Genomic DNA, 17752 nt, shown 5'->3' with positions numbered 1-17752 from the left:
GAATTATTTAAAACAGTTATATAGATATGGAATTAGTATACATATAATGTACTTTCTTATTTTTCTCTCAAAAATTTGGGCAAGAATTGTGCATTATACACAGCAAAATATAGTAACCTTTTTTTCAAAAAAAGGAGTGTTCTGAGAGAATGTGTTTTGTTCCTCAAGAGATGCTTTCCTCCCACATGGAAAGTCCTCCGTCTAGTACCCTCTGTTTGGGGGAATTTGTTAACATGCACATTTGGCTTTCTCACTAATCTAAGTAGATATTTTCACATCTCTACTGTGATATTTCTCAATTTGTTCAGCTATAAGGTGAACAAGAGTGCTACTTATAGGATTTTGTCAAAGATTCCAATGGGAGAGGTGGCACATCTCTCCCCAAACTAATAATAAGTTGAATGTAGTTCTGATTAAAATTATCAACAAGATTCTCAAGTAACTTGAAAAGTGGCTTCCTATTTAAATCCACAGGAAAGTACAAAGGGCCAAGAATAGTGCCCAAGACTATGAAGAAAGAGAAGGAAATAGTGAGAAAGAGAAGGAGGTGAAAGAGAAGAATTAGAGCCACTTACTCTACTTGACATCAGGGCTTAATATAAGACATTATTAACACAATTTAGTATTAGTATGGGGATAAATAGGCTAATGAATACCATGAAGAAACAGACCTTTTCATTATAAGCAAGTAGAAGACAACACAAGTTGATACATTGTGCTAAGGTAATTTGCCATGCATATGGAAACAGATAAAACTAAATAAATCCCTTTCTCAAGTTATATAATAACAAATTATATACAATTAATAAATTAGAACAGTAACATACTCACTGGATTTCCATAAACTGTAAGCTCTCTGAGAGAAGTGATAACATCAAGTTTTTCCAGTTCTGTAATATCCTATTGCAAAATTAACAAGATATTATTTGGGTAAACCCAACATATTCAAACACAGACTAATTTGAATTATATGTAATTGTTGGATTATAGCTAGCTCTTATTAAATCCTCTAAAGTATGCTTGAGTGATAGTATTCTGTATTATTGAGTAAAGACCAATCTGTTTACTGTGGATTCCAAATACTTGACTGGCAATGATGACAGCCTCATGTGGAAAATTGGTAATATAGCATCACTTATAAAAAAGACCAAATTTTTTCTTACAAGAGTTTTGATTTATTTTAGGACTCAGATTGTATTTGGTGAATTCTTCCAGAGTATTGACTAAGAAATATGGAAAAGGTAAACCTAGTCTAAACAATTTCAAAGGTACATATTTAAACACAATCATAACAATAAAGAAACATGATATTAAGTAGATTGCATCCTGTTATATTTGCTAGGAATATGTATAACTGAAAAATTGTCTCTCTAGTTAAATAATTTGCCTTTCCTATTACATAGGATCATTTATTATTATCCATTTAACATTGGTGGAAGTTTACAAGTACACTTTTAAAAAAATAATCTTGGATTTATTCAGCATACATTTTAGTTTTTGCAAAATTATTTCTAAAATGCTATTTCTGACAAAATGTAGCCAATAAGCCAGCTTAAGTATTTTGCTAGTTCACAGTAATATGGCAAAGTTGTTGATATGCCCATAGTCCTTTTTGGGTGGAATATAGCCAATGAGGTGGGCATATAGCCAATGCTAGTAATATAAAAAAATTTAGACCTATTTTAGATCACTTGAAAGTGGAATTTCATATTATATTTTGAGTGGAAATTCATATTAGAGATTTGTAAAGCCCTCTGTATGATACTTCCAAAATGAAAATAGCTCTAATATCCTATTATCTATAATGATATTGTGTATTTTTACTCAGAGGCAGTTTCTATCTATGGACCCAAAGCCTGATTGTAAAGCATGTGAAAAGTTTTAGATTATTTTCTCAGATTAAACAGAATATGGCAATGTTCACTAGTGAGATATTCCTAATAAAAATCTTTATTTCTCATAGATAACATTAATATGAGAAACCAACTGTTAAATGTGTGAAAGCTAATGCTGGTATAAAGTTTTTTTTTTTTTTTTTTTTTTTTGAGACCGAATCTCACCATGTCACCCTGCTGTGTGCTGTGGCGTCAGCAGCCTCAAACTCTTGGGCTTAAGCTATTCTCTTGCCTCAGCCTCCCAAGTAGCTGGGACTATAGGCACCTGCCACAACGCCCAGCTATTTTTTGGTTCTAGTTGCTGTTGTTTGGTATGCCTGGGCTGGATTTGAACCTGCCAGCTCCAGTGTATGTGGCTGACACCCTAAGTGCTGCTACAGGCACTTAGCCTGGTATAAAGTTTTAAATAGGCTCGGCACCTGTAGCACAGTGGTTACAGCACCAGCCACATATATAGAGGGTAAAGGGTTTGAACCCGGCCCGGGCCAGCTAAACAACTGCAACAAAAAAATAGCCAGGCATTGTGGCAGGCGCCTATAGTCCTAACTACTTAGGAGGCTAAGGCAAGAGAATCACTTAGGCCCAAGAGTTTGAGGTTGCTGTGAGCTGTGATGCTGTAGCACTCCACTGAGAGTGACACAGTGAGACTTTGTCTCAAAAAAAGAAAAAAAGTTTTAAAGAGCCATCAAATAACCAATATGCCTATAACTGGAGGGGAGAGGAGAGGGCTGATGGTTTCTGATTTTTAATATAGGGTATTTTTTACAGTGGTGCATTAGAGTTACCTTTTACTGACTCATAAAAGTCAACTGGTGAATTTTTTGAGATGGTGTTTTAGCTTGAAATTGGCAATGGTAGAAGAAATTATACTATGCAAATTGGCAAATGCTTCTACTTAGGGTCCCCACCACCCCAAAGAAAGCCAGTTGTTAAACATTTACCAGCACGGCCATGGTTGTTACCTTTTGATTCTATTGTTAGGATAAGCACTTAAGGCAGTCACAGAAATAGGTCTGGATTAGGGTCTTCTTTTAGAACAGGACATTTAGCAATAGATTATTTCCCAGAGTCATTTCCAACTTCAAGAGATTATTCAGATGTTTAAGAGTAGACAGAGAAGCTGGATGCCCGGTAGGAGAATCATTTTAGACACATGGATTAAATGTGACTATAAAACTGAGTTAAATGGGCGGCGCCTGTGGCTCAGTGAGTAAGGCGCCAGCCCCATATGCCGAGGGTGGTGGGTTCAAACCCAGCCCTGGCCAAACTGCAACAACAAAAAAATAGCCGGGCGTTGTGGCGGGCACCTGTAGTCCCAGCTGCTCGGGAGGCTGAGGCAAGAGAATCACATAAGCCCAAGAGCTGGAGGTTGCTGTGAGCCGTGTGACGCCACGGCACTCTACCGAGCACAGTAAAGTGAGACTCTGTCTCTACAAAAAAAAAAATATATAAATTAAAAAAAAAAAAACTGAGTTAAATAATGCATGTCTGTGATTATCTCCACAAATGTAAGATAATAAGCAACAATTTTCCAAAGCTATGGAAATTTTTTACACTGTAAAAAATTTATTTTTTACACTGTAAAAAATTTATTTTTTACACTGTAAAAAATTTATTTTTTACAGTAAATTTTTTACAGACACGCAGCTAATTCAAAAGCTTCACACCAGACTCTGTTATGGAGGACATGCAGTTTCTGAAAGATGTTTTAGTAGGTAAAGGAGGGACTGCATATACCTTCAATCTATATCAGCCCAAAGGTTGTAATCTGACTGTCCTGTTGTGAACATTAATATTGGTATCAGCCTGCCCATGTTGGTGTGAAGCTATACTACAGACAAAATCTGTCAAAAGGAAATTTGAACCAATAGTTAAGAATTTTGAAGAACATATATTTTCAGTAGAATTCAGTAGAATCTCCAACTTAACTTTCCTATTTATTTGTCTGAGTTCATTTTTTCCTCCAGCTGAATGTCTTGTCACTTTAAGGTACTATTATGGTAATGGTTAGAATAAATTTAATGACAAAGCTATCAAGCTAAATTCAATGAAAAATGCCATTTTGGCTGAGCGCAGTGGCTCATGCCTATAATCCCAACACTTTGGGAGGCTGAGACAGGAGGATTGTTTGATACCAGCCTAGGCAACATAGTGAGACCCTATCTTTATAAAAAATTAAAAAAAATTATCTGGATGTGGTGACATGCACCTGTAATCCCAGGAACTCAGGAAGCTGAGAACGGAGGATTGCTTGAGCCCAGGACTTGAGGCTGCAGTGAGCTACGATCATGCCACTGCACTCTAGTTTGGGCAATAAAGTGAGACGCTGTCTCAAAAAAAAAAATACCATTTCAAAGATAAAAGTAAACAATCATGAAATAATAATCATTTTCCTTTCACTCAGTGGTATCTATAAAATCCCATGATTTATAAGACAGGTTATCATTTAGCTGTATTAGATTTTGATAATAAATAAGCTTGACTAAGAATTATTTTCTTTAAGTTACTGGGAGGAAGTTGTTATTCCAGTTGATCTGCCATTTATTCACTACCTTAAGGGAGATTGGGGAAGTGAAAGGAGGGGGAGGGACACTTCTGGATAAATTAGGTTACCTTGGTCTAATCTTGTACATATGCTGATAACTAGATGTCCTGTCAAATACAGCAATGACATGTGCTGGGGAAGATGGTCCTTATTTATGGTATTCTCTTAACATATCTCCCTGGTTAAGGACTATGTATACTTATAAGGACTATTTATAAGGACTACAAAATTCCATAGAACCTATAGAATTTTAAGGCATGGCTCCCCATAGAATGTCACATAAGCTCAATTATAATAGGGAGATGTTTCATAAATGAAACACCCTTGTAGATACGATCACCCCACAAAATCTCACTGGAAGATCTCACCCTTTATGCTAAGCTAAAAGCTATATGCATGAGATATGGGAAGGAATGATCTGAGAAACCCCTAGGCATGTCCTAAGTCCTGTGTATCCTTGACATTATTAGTAAAGCTTGAGATGAGGTAAGATCTCTAACAAGTATAAGTCTGATTCTATAATCCTAGCTCCATTGCGATCACTGGAAGGATTTCGAGGGAGGGTGAATGGTGGGATCACACTATGGTGCATAATGCAAGGGTACATGTTGGATCTATTAGTATAGAGTATAAATGTCTTAACACAATAACTAAGTAAATGAGATGAGGTATGTATTACCAGTGTGATGTAAGCATTCCTAATTCTATATGAAATCAGCCCAATGTCCCCCATAAATGCATCAATGTATACATGATCTATGTGTTCATGATTTAATAAAAAAAATTTCCCATAGAATCAAAATTTTCTTAATTTAGATTTCTTCTGGATAAAGCTTTGAAAGAATCATTGCCAGTGTAGCAGACTTTTCTCAGGTGAATGTTTGAATCTAGATAAATTAGTTGTATACTATTTTTTCTGTATGTACATTCCCTAGTTTCTGTAATGTGTAGAAAGAACACCACTCATGGTTTCTTTTATATCATCCAAGAAGTCTTCCTGAACTCCAGCAAATAAGCCACAAACAAATCTTTATTGAGTATCTCCTGTGAACCATGTATTGTGCTGTATACTGATATAAAATGTGGACAAGACAGGCTCAGTCCTTGCCTTGGGGGTGTAAGAGGTTAGTTCACAGTTCAGTCTATCTTTGAGGCTATCTTAGAGGTATGAGCAAAAGTAGTGAAGCTGGTAAAAGGAGGTCTAACATATACTTACTGAAATGCTAAGAGAAATGTGAGCACTGTATAAGGTTGTATCTTCAACTCTCTCAACTGTATAATGGAGAGAGTCTGAGCAGGTTAATTTGGGGCAAAGTAATTGGTTGAATTCTGAGCAGGTAAAACTGATATAGGACCCTATCTTATAGGCTTGAGTGGGGAGAGATGTAATATTACAACCAAATCAAAAACTGATTCAAATGCCAGGTAGACAGAGTTAGAAGGGCCAGAGAATGTCTGGAATTGAGATGCAGAAACAACTTAGACCAATGGCAGTCAAGAAACAAATGAAATCTCTCAGAAAGGACTGATGAGAACAGCCTCAGAACACTTAGAGCTAACTTTTTTTTTTTTTTTTTGTAGAGACAGAGTCTCACTGTACCACCCTCGGGTAGAATGCCGTGGCGTCACACGGCTCACAGCAACCTCTGACTCTTGGGCTTAAGCGATTCTCTTGCCTCAGCCTCCCGAGTAGCTGGGACTACAGGCGCCCGCCACAACGCCCGGCTATTTTTTTGTTGCAGTTTGAACCCGCCACCCTCGGCATATGGGGCGGGCGCCCTACTCACTGAGCCACAGGCGCCACCCTAGAACACTTAGAGCTAACTTTTATCAGTAGATGGGGGGACATGGGTTCGTCTAGTTTATAAGTCTACAAGCAAGGAGGACATCTGTACATCACAAAATATCTATGTACATTGAAATACGTATGGTATATAAATGGTAAATAGCACACTAGCAGAATTTTCATTGGTATATTCAAAGCTTTATGTTCAGAACTCAGGAGAAATAAGGCTTGCAAATCTCATAATAAAACCCAAAATAATGTTACCTGGATTTTATTATATCCTAGGAATAGTTTCTCTAGTTTTACCAAAGGTTGTAGTTTATTCAGCTCTCGTAGTCTATTTTCCTCCAGGTGAAGTGCCAGCAAAGAACTTGGTTTGGCAAAAGCACTTTCATTAAATGTTCTGATGCGGTTATGGTCCACTACCAATTCCTGAAGGACAACTAAGTTGTCAAGCCCTTCGACTTGACTGATTTCATTCCCTAAAAAGACAAGTCGTGATATATCAAGTGAGCCAAAACTTCCTGAATTAAAGGTTATTATCTACCTTCTCTTAAATATTTTACCAAGTGATTTTTTAAAGGTACTATAAAAAATGTATTTCCAAGGAGATATTAAAATGTAATTTATAGGCGGTGCCTGTGGCTCAACGGAGTAGGGTGCTGGCCCCGTGTGCCGGAGGTGGTGGGTTCAAACCCAGCCCTGGCCAAAAAAAAAAAAAAAAAAAAACTGCAAAAAATAAAAAATGTAATTTATAGGAAGGCAGCATCATCATCAAATAATATTTGTTAAAATTTCTCCTTTGTGAAAGACCAGAAGGTGATGAAGTATACAGTGTACTAAATTGAACTAATCTGTTCATTAATTAAATGCTACAATAGTTGGTTTTGACAAAAATCTAGAAATGTGCTGCAAAGATGTGCTTCCTGAGTATATCATTTATCCTAATAGGTGTTCTTATAGCCTTTCTTCCTTCCTTCTCCCTTCTCCTCCCTCCCTCCCTCTCTCCCTTTCTCTTTCTCTATCTTTCCTCTCTCTCTCTGTTTCTAGGACAGGGCCTTGCTCTGAAGCTGGAGCACTCAGTAGTGTCATCATACATTACTGAAACCTCAAACTCTTAGATTCTGGTGATCCTCCTGCCTCAGGCTCCTAAATACCTGGGACTATGGGCATATGCCACCATGCCTAGTCCTCTCTTTTTAATTTTTTTGTAGACTTGGGGTCTCACTGCTGCCTAAGCTGGTCTCTTACTTCTGGCTTCAAACAATCTTCCCACCTCAGCCTCGCAAAGTGCAAGGATTAAAAGGCTTGAGCCACTTCTCCTGGCCTCATTGCTGTGAAATTTCTTTATGATTAATTTTTAGTCATTGTTTGTGATTCACTGAAAGTATGTCTAATTATTTCTTATAGGTAATTTGTTGTATTTAGTTAGAAGAATACACATTAATTATGCTCTTCTTTCTTTTTTAGTATATTTTTGCACTATAGCCATATTAAACAAGAGTTCATCTCATGCTTGAAAACTCGCCCTTCTTTATAATCTATGTTTTATCTAAACTATAATCTCCTACCATAGCTATCAATAGCTTATAAATATTAATGATAACGTATATGAGCAGAGGATGCTTGACTTACAAAATGCTTTCACATGTACAGTATTTTCTACTAGAGTCTCAGAATTCAACAGGGAAAAATATTGTCTCTTTTTAATAATCAGAAAATTTAAGATCAGAATAATTAAGTGTCTTGCTCAAAGACACAAAAATAGCACCACCAGTCCTAACTTACTTCTTTTACGTTTGAAGCTCAATTATCTTTTCTAGTAAACCATAGTATATTTAATTCAATATTCACCTTCCTTGTTTATTACAGACCGAACTGTATCCTCCTTAATATGGTTTGGATGTTTTGGCCCCTCCACATCTCCTGTTGAAATTTGACCCTAGTGTTAGAGGTAATACGTAGTCATTGGTGTTTGAGTCATGAGGGCAGATCCCTCATGAATGGCTTGGTGCTCTCCCTGCCATAGTTGAGTGAATTCTCACTGTATCCGTTCATATGAGAGCTGGGCTAAGAGCCTTGCACCACCTCCTCCCCTTGCTCTTTCTCTTGCCTTGTGATATGCTTGCTCCCCCTTTGCCTTCTACTTGGATTGGAAGCTGTATGAAGCCCAGAAGCAGATGCGGGCACCATGCTTGTACAGTCTGTAGAACTGTGAGCCAAATAAACATTTTTCTTTGTAAATTTTCCAGCTTCAGGCATTTTCTTTGTAGCAGCACAAATGGACTAACCCACTCCTCACATTTATATGTTAAAGTCCTACCTGTCAGTACTTCAGAATGCCATATTTGGAGATAGGTTCTTTAAGGATGTAACTAAAGATGGAGAAAGAAACTAAGCTTAAAGAGGTCTTTGAGGTGAACCCTACCTAATTCAATATGACTGGTGTCCTTTTAAGAAGATGAACTTAGGAAGATGGCAGACTAGAAGCAGACTGCAAGCATGCTTTCAAGGAAAAGATCATAAATTGCAAGCAGATGTCTATCTACAGATAGTTTTTCTCAGAAAGAAGATTGTGAAATCCCAGAGAAGTGATAAAGGACACTCAGAGTGAAGGAGAGGGTAACAGTTTGATTCATTTGGCAAAAGAAGGGATCTCTAAGGAGGCATCTACATGTGGGGAATATTAAGAGGACAGAATACTGGGGTGGGGCACTTATCTTATAGGCACTGTGGCCGAGTTGTAAGAGGGCTCCCTCCACTGTCACAGACCTCTGTCTGTACTGACTAGGGAGCTGTCTAGAGTCTGTACAGAGTCAGTGCACCAGAGAACAGGTGCAGGAAGGATCTGGTGGCTGCCAATCCCATTTCTGCAGTTGCCATCCTGAGTTCTCAGGTACATGGTGCCAGGTCTAAATGGGACTCAGATTTGCACTAGTAGCCTGAGTACAACTGCATTACCCCCACCAGATGAGGCAGGGAGTGGACTGAGCAGAGACTCTCCTCAGCCATACCTTATGACTGGGAGTCAAGTGCCCTGCCCCTCCACTGGAGGGATTTGGGCAGAGGAATTGCCTCAGGTGCTACAGGCTCAACTGATTCAGTAGGGTCTTAGGGGATGGGGGGAACTCCATGGTCCCTGGGCTGCTAGAACCAAATCCTGCCCATGTAATTTGGTATCCAGAGTTCCTGGGGTGGTGGAAAAGTCTGCAGTGTGTACAACCCTGCTTTTGCACTCAATTTTGGCCCTGATTTCATGATCCCTAGTTCGGGCACCGAGGCTCTTGTGCCAAAGCCCAGGGCTCTACCCCTTGGTTCCAGAACTTAGAAGAAGTCCACAGCCCACTCCCAAGATTTCAGTGCTACAGCTAAACCCCAAGACCCCGACATTGAATCTCCACCACTGCTGCTGGGCTGGAAGTACTATCCCAAGGTCCACTGTCCTGCTATGGGCCTCCCCAGGCTTGAGGAAGAGGTTCCAGGCTCCACTATTATACCTGGACCTGGTTTGAGAAAATGCCTACAGCCTGTGCACTCATGACCACTGCCTAGATGGCCTCACCCAGCTGTCACTGTCACCTCCACAGGGAGATCCCAGGCAGAGCAATCCCCACAACACCAGCCTCCATGAAGAAGGTCTTACCTAGCCCCCAATTTGAACTTCTTACAACAATTGGGAGAAAAATCTACCACCCCACACAAAGATCATCCAATGCCACTTTGAACTGCAGCAGTCACAGGTGAACAGGACAAATCAGAACAAATGCATGCCTCCCCTGCTATTCAACACTTCAGAGTAGGAATAAAGCACCATCTTGGGACCTTCTCTTCTTCTAATTAGGTAAGAGAATGCCCAGTAAAGGAGAATAGGTGCCCTGAAAATCTATTAGCCCTAAGCTGAGAAAAGAGAATTCAGATGAGAATAAACCAGCAAAAGAATCCTCACAACATGAAAAGAAAAATATTTGATACCATCCAAGGATCATGATACAGCTACAGTAGTGGATGCCAATCACAGGAAAATTATCAAAATGATAGTAATGGAATATGGATGGCAAATAAGATGATATAAGATGAATGGAATTAAAGAGAAAGTTAAAAACCAACAAAAAGAAGCCATACAAATACTTCAGGAAATCAATAAAAAAAGTCTCTAAATGGACAATTTAAGAAAGTATATAATAGAATCTACGGAAATGAGTCATTTAGGGAATTTCAAAACACAGCAGAAAGCTTCAAAAACAGAATAAACCAAAGAGAATAAGGAATCTCAGAGCTTAAAGGTAAGTAAGGCTCTGAAGCTAACCCAGTCATTCAAAGAGAATTTTAAAAATATCTAAAGATATTTTTATCTAAAATATCTAAAGAAAAATGGGATTATGTGATGTGAGTAATATATGAATTATAGGTATCCCTAAGGGAGAAGAAGATAGAGTTAAAATCTTGGAAAGTCTATTGTAGGGAATTATTGAGGAAAAATTCTCTGCTGTCACCAGAGATTCAGATACAAGATGGTCATCAAACACGGGGAAGATTCATAGCAAATAGCAAGACAAAAGTGACAACTAACCTAGAAAGGAAAATCCATCATAATAATTTCAGATTTCTCAGCAGGAACTCATATAAGTTAGAAGGGATTGTGGCTCCATCTTCAATCTTCTTAAATAGAACAACTTCTAGCATAGAATTTTTTATCCTGCAAAACTTAGTTTCCCAATTGATGGAGAAATAAAGTCTTTTCCAGACAAGCAAACACTGAGGGAATTTGTCATGACCAGAACTCCTTTGTGGGAAATATTCAGAACTGCTTTAGTCATAAATCAGCACAATAGATATCCACCAGTGCAAAACCACCAAAAAAAGCTAAAGCTCACAACTCTTATAAAATAATAGCATAAGAGGGAAAACAAAGAAGTACTAGCCAACATGACGAATAGAACAGCATCCCACATATCAATTCTATCGTTCAGTATTAAAAGTCTAAATGCTCCTCTCAAAAGACATAGGCTGACTGAATGAATGAAAAAGCAATCCAAACATCTGTTGACTTCAGCAAACACAGCTAAACCAAAAGGATGTACACAAACTCAACATGAAAGGATGGAAATAAAATTCCACACAAACAGAAACCAAAACAGAGCAAATGTAGCCATTCTCATATCAGATAAAATTGACTGTAAGTTAGCAAAGGTAAAGAAAGAGAAATACGGTCATTATAAAGGGTATCTCAAATGTTGCCATACATACAGAATTAATAAACTCATATTTTATATTTTATTATATTTTTAACATGTTTTATATTTTTATGTTAACAGGTAGAAAAACAGTTTGTAAACATTTGTAATGAATGTTTTGTAAATAAAGGCACAATTAGCTATAATTTCCCATTTTCCCTATGTATATACAGTGACCTTTGGTGGGTCATACTATCTAACAATAAAAGGAGCAATTCAACAATAAGAAATAACAATACTAAATATATATGCACCTAACACTGGAGCTCACAGATATATAAAGCAAATTCTACTAAAGCTAAGCAAGGACATAGATAGTAGCTTCGTAACTTCTGGGGATTTTAACACCCTACTGTCGGAACTAGACAAATCATCAAGGCAAAAAATAAAGAAACCTTGGACCTAATGGATCTCTAAAACAAATGGACCTAGCAGACATTTACAGAACACTCTGCCCCAAAACTATCGAACATACATTCTTCTCATCAGTACATGGGACCTTCTCTAAGATTGATCATATCTGAGGTAACAAATCATGTTTTGAGAAGTTTGAAAAAATCAGAATCATACTATGTGTCTTCTCAGACAATAGTGTAATAAAACTAGAAATCAATTCCATGAGTAATACTTGGTTCTATACAAATTGATGGAAATTAAATAACCTGCTGCTGAATGATTATTGGATCAATAATAAAATTAAGTTGGAAATCAAAAGATTCCTTGAGCTGAATGATAAAGGGGACACAAACTATCAAAATCTATGGGAGTCAGCAAAAGAATTCCAAAGGGAGAAAATTCATAGCCCTAATGCCCACATCAAAAAGTCAGAAAAAATTTAAATTAACAACCTAATATCACATCTGAAAGAATTAGATGGAATAGCAGATGGAATTAGCAGATGGAATTAGAAGGAATAGCACTCTGAGGAGCAAGATGACAGACTACAGACATCTCCTTACCAGCCACCTGTGGTGAAACAGGGAAGAGAGGACCAGTGCCACTTGCGGGGCACTGTTAAGCGGTAGAGGTACTCCAGGAACCAATGAGGAGGTCAAAAGCTGAGGAGAACCAGCATCGAAGGCAAGTACCTGGGTACAGACAGAGACTGGCCAGTCCTCTGGTGGAGGACTAGAAATAGGAAAGAGGAATCCTGCAGATTTTTGTTTTTGGACTTGGCTCCTTGCTGGAGCTACCTTGGAAGGGCTTAAGAGAACAAGTAAACTTGAACAGCATCCAGCAGCCGGGAGTAATCACTGGGCAGGGTGGAACTCCCACTTGCTTAACTACTAGCAGGGCATCATAGTGGGAAGGTCACTGGGAAGAACAGTCTACTGGGCCTAGTACATGGCCAGACCTGGCACACCTTCCGAGCTCAGGTAGCCATTTTGTGGGTGAGTTGAACAGCTCTGGAATCCCCAGGAAAGCCACTTGTTGCCAGGGGACACTGTTTGCAAGGTCAAGACATGCCAACTAAGAAATCTGGGAAAAGCTTCAGGATCCCAATCCCATGAGGACTGAATGCTAGCAATGCAACCAATCCTGATTGAGGGCAAATAAATCAGGAAATCAGGACTGGGTCTCTTTGGCAACTAGATAGTGGCTTTTGGCCCCCACCTTACAGCAAAACCAGCATGTGTCTTCTGCATCTCCTAACACCACATCACCACATGGTGTCCAGGCAACCTATTGCAATATATATTTTTATATATATATATATATTTTTTTTTTTCCTGGTTTTCTTTTTTTTTTTTCAATTTTTTCCTTAGGTTTTTTTTTTTCTTACTGGTGATTTTTGTTTGGTTTGATGTGACTGTATTTTTATTTTTTCATTTTTACTTTCTTCAATAGCAAAGGCTCCTCCATTTCTGCTATGGGTGTTTAGCCCCTTTTATTCTTTCTTATTTCTTTCCTTTTTCCTCACTTTTGGTGAAGATTTTTCTACTTTTCTCAGTCTTCCTACATAAATTTCTCATACAACAACTAAGATATCACATTTTCTCTTCATCTTACATAATTTTATTTTTAATTTACTTTAATTTATTTCTTTTTCTTTTCTTTGATCTGCTTTATTCTGTTTCATTTTGTATTCTATTAATGGGACAGAGACTAACTCTGAGGCCTGGCTACAGGGTCATTGGTCTGACTCAAGGAGGTGTTGAGCTCATGATGTAGGGTGTCCTTCTAGCTTTGTCCTTTGGAAAGACAGTATTGGTAGTCTCCACTGCAACATACTGCTGATTTTTTTCTATATTTGGTGGAGGTGGTTCCTGCTTTTGCTCATGCTGGTAAAGACCTCCTGACTTCAAGGGACCCAGCCAGCCAGCCCCCACAGAGTTCTGGAATTGTGGGTGTGGGTCAAAGCAAACTGCCCAGCACAACCATTTATCCTTTCTCTGTCCCTCTTACCATCCTTCTCTTCTTTTTTTCAATTTTTTCCCTTTTTTGCTCTATCTTTTTCTTTCTTTTCTCCCTTCTAGCTCTTTACCCTTTTCTTCCTTTTGGCCTTATACCAAAAGGACATTTCAACACCTAAGCACAGAGACAAGGTAATTTAAAGTGAAGGAGGTAGTGAGAGGAAAAAGTAGGGGAAAGAAGTGAACAAGAATAAAACACACATGAGGAAGAACCAACAGAAAAATTCTGGAAATATGAAAAACAAGAACAGAGATCCCACCCCCACCCCCACCCCCACCAACGGATCATGAGGTAGCTACCGCAGCAGATTTTCCCTATAAAGAAATAATGGAAGTGACATAAAGTGAATTTAAAATATGGATGGCAAAAACAAATGAAGGGAATTGATAAGAATCTGGAAAATGATGAAAAGGGGAAATCCAAAACCAGAACCAAATAATGAATGAAAGATATGAATAATATTGAAAGTATATGTCAGAGCTTAAGAAATTGAAGGCGAACTTAAAGAATCAGGGAACTTAAACACTCAGTAGAAAGAATCAATAACAGATTAGATAAAGGAGAAGGAAGAATCTCAGAGCTGGAAGATAAATCTCTTGAGCTAATCCAGGCAGTTGAAGAGGCAGACAACCCAGAGAAAGCACAGAATCTGCTCAGAACATTATGTGCCTTAATGAACCATTCAAACACATGAATTATAAGTATCCCTGAAGGGGAAGAAGGATGTCTGAAAGCAATAGAAGTCTTACAGGAGGATATCATAAATTAAAATTTTCCCAAGTATCACCAAAGATTGCAACACCCTCCTTTTAGAGGGATATCAAACCCTGGGTCATCTCAGCACAAACAGATACATTGTAATGAACTAGTCCAAAGTCAATGAAAGAGAAAATTCAGCAAGCAGCCAGGAGTAAATGTCAATTGACCTACAGGGGCAGATCCATCAGAGTGACAGTAGGCTTTTCTGCTGAAACTGCCCAAGCCAGAAGAGAATGGTTATCTATCTTTAACCTTCTTAAACAAAACAGTGTTCTGCCCAGAATTCTTTATCTTGATAAACTAAGCTTTGAAAATTGATAGAGAAATCAAATCTTTTACTGATACGTAAACACTGACGAGACTTGCCACAATAAGACAAGCTTTACAGGAAATACTTAGACCTACTCTCTACACAGACCATCATAATGGACTAGCAACAAAGTAAATACCCAGAAACTAAAGGACAAAACCTAGCTTCCACAAAGGCACAAAGGATAAAAGCAACGTACTTTCTCAAAATAAGGTGAATGGTACTCCACCACGCTTATCTATTGTTTGAATAAATGTAAATGGCTTGAATTCCCCACTGAAGAGGCTGGCCAAATGGATAAAAGAGCACAAGCTGTCTCCAGGAAATACACCTAACCTCAAAGGATAAAACAAGACTCAGGGTGAAGAGTTCGAAAACAGTGTTTCAGGCAAATGGAAATCAGAAGAAAGAAGGGGTTGTAATTTTATTTTCAGATACATGTGAATTTAAAGCAACTAAAGTCAAGAAAGACAAAGATGGACACTTCATACTGGTCAAGGGTACCATACAACAAGAGGATATTTCATCTAAATATTTATGCACCCAACTTAAATGCTCCCAGATTTATGAAATAGATCTTAATTGGTCTGAGCAATATGATATCCTATAACACCATATTATCTAGGGACTTTAACATCCCTCTTGCTGAGCTGGACAGATCCTCTAAACAGAAATTAAACAAAGATACATGGGACTTAAACATGACCCTAGTACAATTGTGTTTAATAGGTATACACAGACCACTCCAAACCCAAAGCTGAGGAACATATGTTCTTCTTGTCAGCCCATGGAACATTCTCCCAAATAGATCATATCCTAGGACACAAATCAAGCCTCAACAAAATCAAAAGAATTGAAATTATGCTTTGTATTTTCCCTGACCACAAGGCAATAAAGGTGGAACTCAACTTCAACGAAAATCTTCATCCCCACATAACAGCATGCAAACTAAACAACCCAATGACAGTTGGGTCAATGAAGAGATGAAGGAGGAAATTATTAACTTCCTCATACATAGAAACAATGAAAACACAAGCTACCAAAACCTATGGGACACTGCAAAAGCAGTCCTAAGAGGAAAATGTATTGCTTAAGATGCTTATATCCAAAAAACAGAAAGCGAGAACATCAACAACCTAATGAACCATTTCTTAAGGAAATGGAAAAGGAAGAGCAATCCAATTCCAAACCTAGCAGAAAGAAAAGAAATAATTAAAATTAAATTAGAAATAAATGAAATTGAAAAGAATCACTCAGAAAATTAATGAAACAAAACATTGGTTCTTCAAAAAGATAAATAAAATTGATAAACCATTGCCTAGATAAGGTGGAAACATAAAAGTAAAATCTCTAAGAAGCGCAATCAGAAAGAAAAAGGGGGAAATAACAACTGATACCACAAAGATACAAGAGTATATTTCTTACCAAAAAAAAAAAAAACAAAAACAAAAAACAAAAAAAACTCCATGCCCAGAAACTTGACATTATGGAGGGAATGGACCAATACCTAGAATTACACCATTTCCCTAGATTTAACCAGGAAGAAATAGATCTTTTGAGTAGATCAATATCAAGCACTGAGATTAAAGAAGCAATAAAAAAGCTTCCAACAAAAATGTCCTGGACTAGATGGGCTCTACACCAGAATTCTATCAAGCGTTCAAAGATGAACTTATATCCGTACTACAGAACCTATTCTAAAACACTGAGAAGGAAGGAACCTTCCTCAACATGTTCTATGAAGCAACATCACCCTGATACCAAAACCAGGAAAGGACCCAACTATAAAGGAGAACTATGGACAAATTTAACTAATGAATATCGAGGCAAAAATACTCAGCAAAATCTTAGCTAACAGACTTCAGTTACACATTGAAGAAATTATACATTGTGATCAAGTAGGCTTCATCCCAGGGATGCAATGCTGGGATGCATTGCAAATCCATAAATGTAATTAATCATATCAATAGAAGCAAAAACAGAGACTAGATGATCCTCTCAATAGATGCAGAAAAAGCATTTGATAAAATTCAGCATCCTTTTCTAACAAGAACACTTAAGAAAATAGGCATGGGTGGCACATTTCTTAAGCTAATTGAAGCCATCTACGACAAACCCACAGGTGATATCATCCTTAATGGAGTAAAACTGAAAGCTTTTCCACTTAGAACTGGAACTAGATGAAGATATCCTCTATTGCAGGCATCCTCAAACTTTTTAAACGGGGCAAATTCACTGTCCCTCAGACTGTTGGAGGGCTGGACTATAGTTTAAAAAAAAAACTATGAACAAATTCCTATGCACACTGCACATATCTTATTTTGAAGTTAAAAAAAAAAAAACCAGAAACAAATACAATCACACCATCTCATGTGGCCCACGGGCCACAGTTTGAGGACCCCTGCTCTATTGCCACAACTATTTAACATAGTTGGAAGTTCTAGCCAATGCAAACAGAGAAGAGAAAGATATAAAGGGCATCCAAATGGGGATAGAGGAGGTCAAACTCTTCTTCTTCTTTGCTTATTATATGATCTTCTACTTAGAAAATCCCAGAGACTCAACCATAAGATTCCTAGAAGTGATCAAGAAATACAGTAACATCTCAGTCCATTAATCAGTAGCCTTTTTATACACCAACAATAATAGCTAGGCTAAGAAGCAAGTCAAGGACACAATTCACAGTAGCATCAAAGAAAATTAAATACCTGGGAATATACCTAACAAAAGAGGTGAAGGATCTCTACAAAGACAATTGTGAAACAATTGTAAGAAATACAATTGTATTGTATTGTAAGAAATACAATA

The 17752-nt window shown here is 37.8% G+C and overlaps 1 protein-coding gene across 13 annotated transcripts in view; it reads right to left on the bottom strand.

Annotated features, from left to right (window-relative positions):
• Window positions 1-17752, bottom strand: part of LRRC9 (leucine rich repeat containing 9) — a 164322-nt gene that overhangs the window by 17237 nt on the left and 129333 nt on the right. For 6 of the 13 annotated variants that reach the window (XM_053603162.1, XM_053603163.1, XM_053603167.1 and 3 more), the window contains 2 exons: window positions 6491-6708; window positions 832-900 (listed from right to left, as the gene is read on the bottom strand). In XM_053603162.1, the coding sequence (XP_053459137.1) occupies window positions 832-900; window positions 6491-6708 (287 nt within the window). Of the gene's footprint in view, window positions 1-831; window positions 901-6490; window positions 6709-17752 lie in introns of those variants that run through there. The other 7 variants (XR_008382547.1, XR_008382548.1, XM_053603171.1 and 4 more) reach the window with 2 other exon arrangements.

Source organism: Nycticebus coucang, chromosome 9, assembly GCF_027406575.1.
Source record: "Nycticebus coucang isolate mNycCou1 chromosome 9, mNycCou1.pri, whole genome shotgun sequence".
NCBI classification, from domain to species: Eukaryota; Metazoa; Chordata; class Mammalia; order Primates; family Lorisidae; genus Nycticebus; species Nycticebus coucang.
This window is presented reverse-complemented; position numbering and strand designations above follow the sequence as displayed.